General features: G+C 37.2%; 1 protein-coding gene across 1 annotated transcript; it reads left to right on the top strand.

Moving 5' to 3' along the window:
* The first annotated feature begins 464 nt into the window (after nt 1-464).
* On the top strand, nt 465-908 carry LOC111899074 (protein PELPK1-like). Its single transcript, XM_023894961.1, has one exon. It carries the CDS (start codon nt 465-467, stop codon nt 906-908), a length of 444 nt encoding a protein of 147 aa, XP_023750729.1.
* The last annotated feature ends 1,302 nt before the right edge of the window (nt 909-2,210 follow it).

The following is a 2,210-nucleotide window of genomic DNA, read 5'->3' as shown; positions in this document are numbered from 1 at the left end:
GAAATTAAGTTAAGGTGGATCTTTGAATTCTTATCTTCCAACCAAATAATACGGATACAATTTATTTCATCGAATTACAGAAATTCTGTTTATGTTTTCCACTTTTACTATCGCTAACTAAAATTTATAACTAACCTACGAGTTTTTGCATAATTATGAAGAACCTACTATGTTTCATTTGTCAAAGACATAAACAAATATGCTTTCTATATATTAAACCCTCTTAATTAGGAAAGTCGCAAAGTCTCATCCCCACATTTTCATATCTTAAGACAGCTCAACTCTTATGTACAGATGAGAAGTTGAGCTAACTCTCCCAAATCTAAGAAATTCCTACCAACTCACGTACTTAACACTATTCCCAACATCCCACGTCCACTATATAAACCCAAATGAACACATGTACCATTTCAAGCCATCTCGAATTAACTTGTTAGTTTCTAATATCTACCTTTTGCAACACCATGGCAGGTTCTCACCTAAATTCCATAATCCTGATTCTTGTTTCTGTCAGCTTAGCATCATTTAGCGGGAACATCATTGCTGAGGCACGTAAACTTGCAGAGATGCCTGAGCTTCCCATGTTTCCAAAGCCTGAGCTTCCGGTGCTTCCTAAGCCTGAGCTTCCTGTCATTCCTAAGCCTGAGATTCCCGTACTTCCTAAACCTGAGCTTCCAAAGCCTGAGCTTCCGGTCGTTCCAAAGCCTGAGCTTCCCGTGTTTCCAAAGCCTGAGATTCCCGTTCTTCCAAAGCCTGAGCTACCTGAGGTTCCAAAACCTGATGTTCCTGTAGTTCCAAAGCCTGCTGAGGTTCCTGAGTTTCCAAAGCCCATGTTTCCCGTCATTCCGAAGCCCACATTGCCAGAGTTGCCTAAGGATTTTCCTATCCCTTCCGTTACCCATCCATAAAGTAATGCTTTTTGCAAAGCTTGATGTCTATTGATTCACCTTACAAGTGCTACTTTTAGTACCTAGATCTCTGTGGATTGCTGATGATGTTTGGATGATTATTTATTTGTTTTCAGAGTTATATATATAGAGTATGGTCATTTATACATGTATTTCATTAAAATATTGATTACAGAATGTGTATGATTTTTGTATACGAAATGTTGCTGGTAGCAATTAATGTCACGAACCAGGATCCATAAATTAAAGGTTTTCAATTTATAAGCTGAAAACAAATATCACCCTTTTCTATAATTAATCAATTTGGAAGGAAAAGGAATGGAAAATGAACATTTATTTATCACTCAAGTAATTAATTGCACACATTGTTCCTGCAGTGGGATCTATTTCACCATGGTGCATCAGGCCCTTCACTCCACAAAAACACTAAATTTAATCATCAAATTGAATAGGTTTACAGAATCCGATAAATACTTCAGTCCACAGTTGTGTCAAAATATCAAGAGACATATATAAATGTTATTGGCAAGGTAAATGTCCTTATGTGATTCGTCAACTTCAAAAGACTTTGGACTCGGTACAATCTAGCTGTAGATGTCTGGGATTGGTATTCTTTTAAATGCTGCGCTTTTCCTGCAGCACCGTGAAGATGATAGTATTTGTTTATCGAATTCCCCATCATCAAAGATCAGTGAGAGGTTGTGGTCAGATGGCATGGCTGCTATGATAAATTTATTTGTCTATACTTTTGGCAATAACATTGACAAGATGCTCAAAACCGACCAAGAGGCATGTTTGAATCAGACTTCACCTAGCAATATGACTAAGTTCAGCCTGCCATCTTACTATCCTTAGCTGATGAGATGATTTATGAAGTCGCAGATGAAGAAAATGTCTCTATGGTTCACGCTTGAGAGTCTGTACAAGACAAACTTCATAACGAAAAAATTACTATTGAAGCAACGGTTATTCTCTCTACGAATGAAGAAGGTAATGTTCTTGAAGGACCATTTTGACGTGTTACTCCAAGTTGCCGCAAACCTTATGGAAACACTCTGGATGGCCAAGTGTAGGTAAAACATCACTCGCATATGGTGAGTTTAAAATGGTCTTAAAATATAGTTTTCATCCACTAATGAGAGTTTATGTTGCTAAAACATGTGCGGATATGCATTTGGTGCGAATTCAAATTTAGTTTAAAGCATAGCGAGGATATTACAACGGATCTCAAAACATAACTACAAGTACGATATTACATCTATATCATCTTCTAAATAACCAAGCATCCTTCTACATCTCTAA

The sequence above is a fragment of the Lactuca sativa genome, chromosome 9, assembly GCF_002870075.4.
Source record: "Lactuca sativa cultivar Salinas chromosome 9, Lsat_Salinas_v11, whole genome shotgun sequence".
NCBI lineage: Eukaryota > Viridiplantae > Streptophyta > Magnoliopsida > Asterales > Asteraceae > Lactuca > Lactuca sativa.
Note: the sequence above shows the minus strand (reverse complement) of the source record. Positions and strands in the feature narration are given on the sequence as shown.

Coding starts and splice junctions, on each gene's coding strand:
- LOC111899074 (XM_023894961.1), top strand. CDS start 465: ATGGCAGGTTCTCACCTAAATTCCATAATCCTGATTCTTGTTTCTGTC.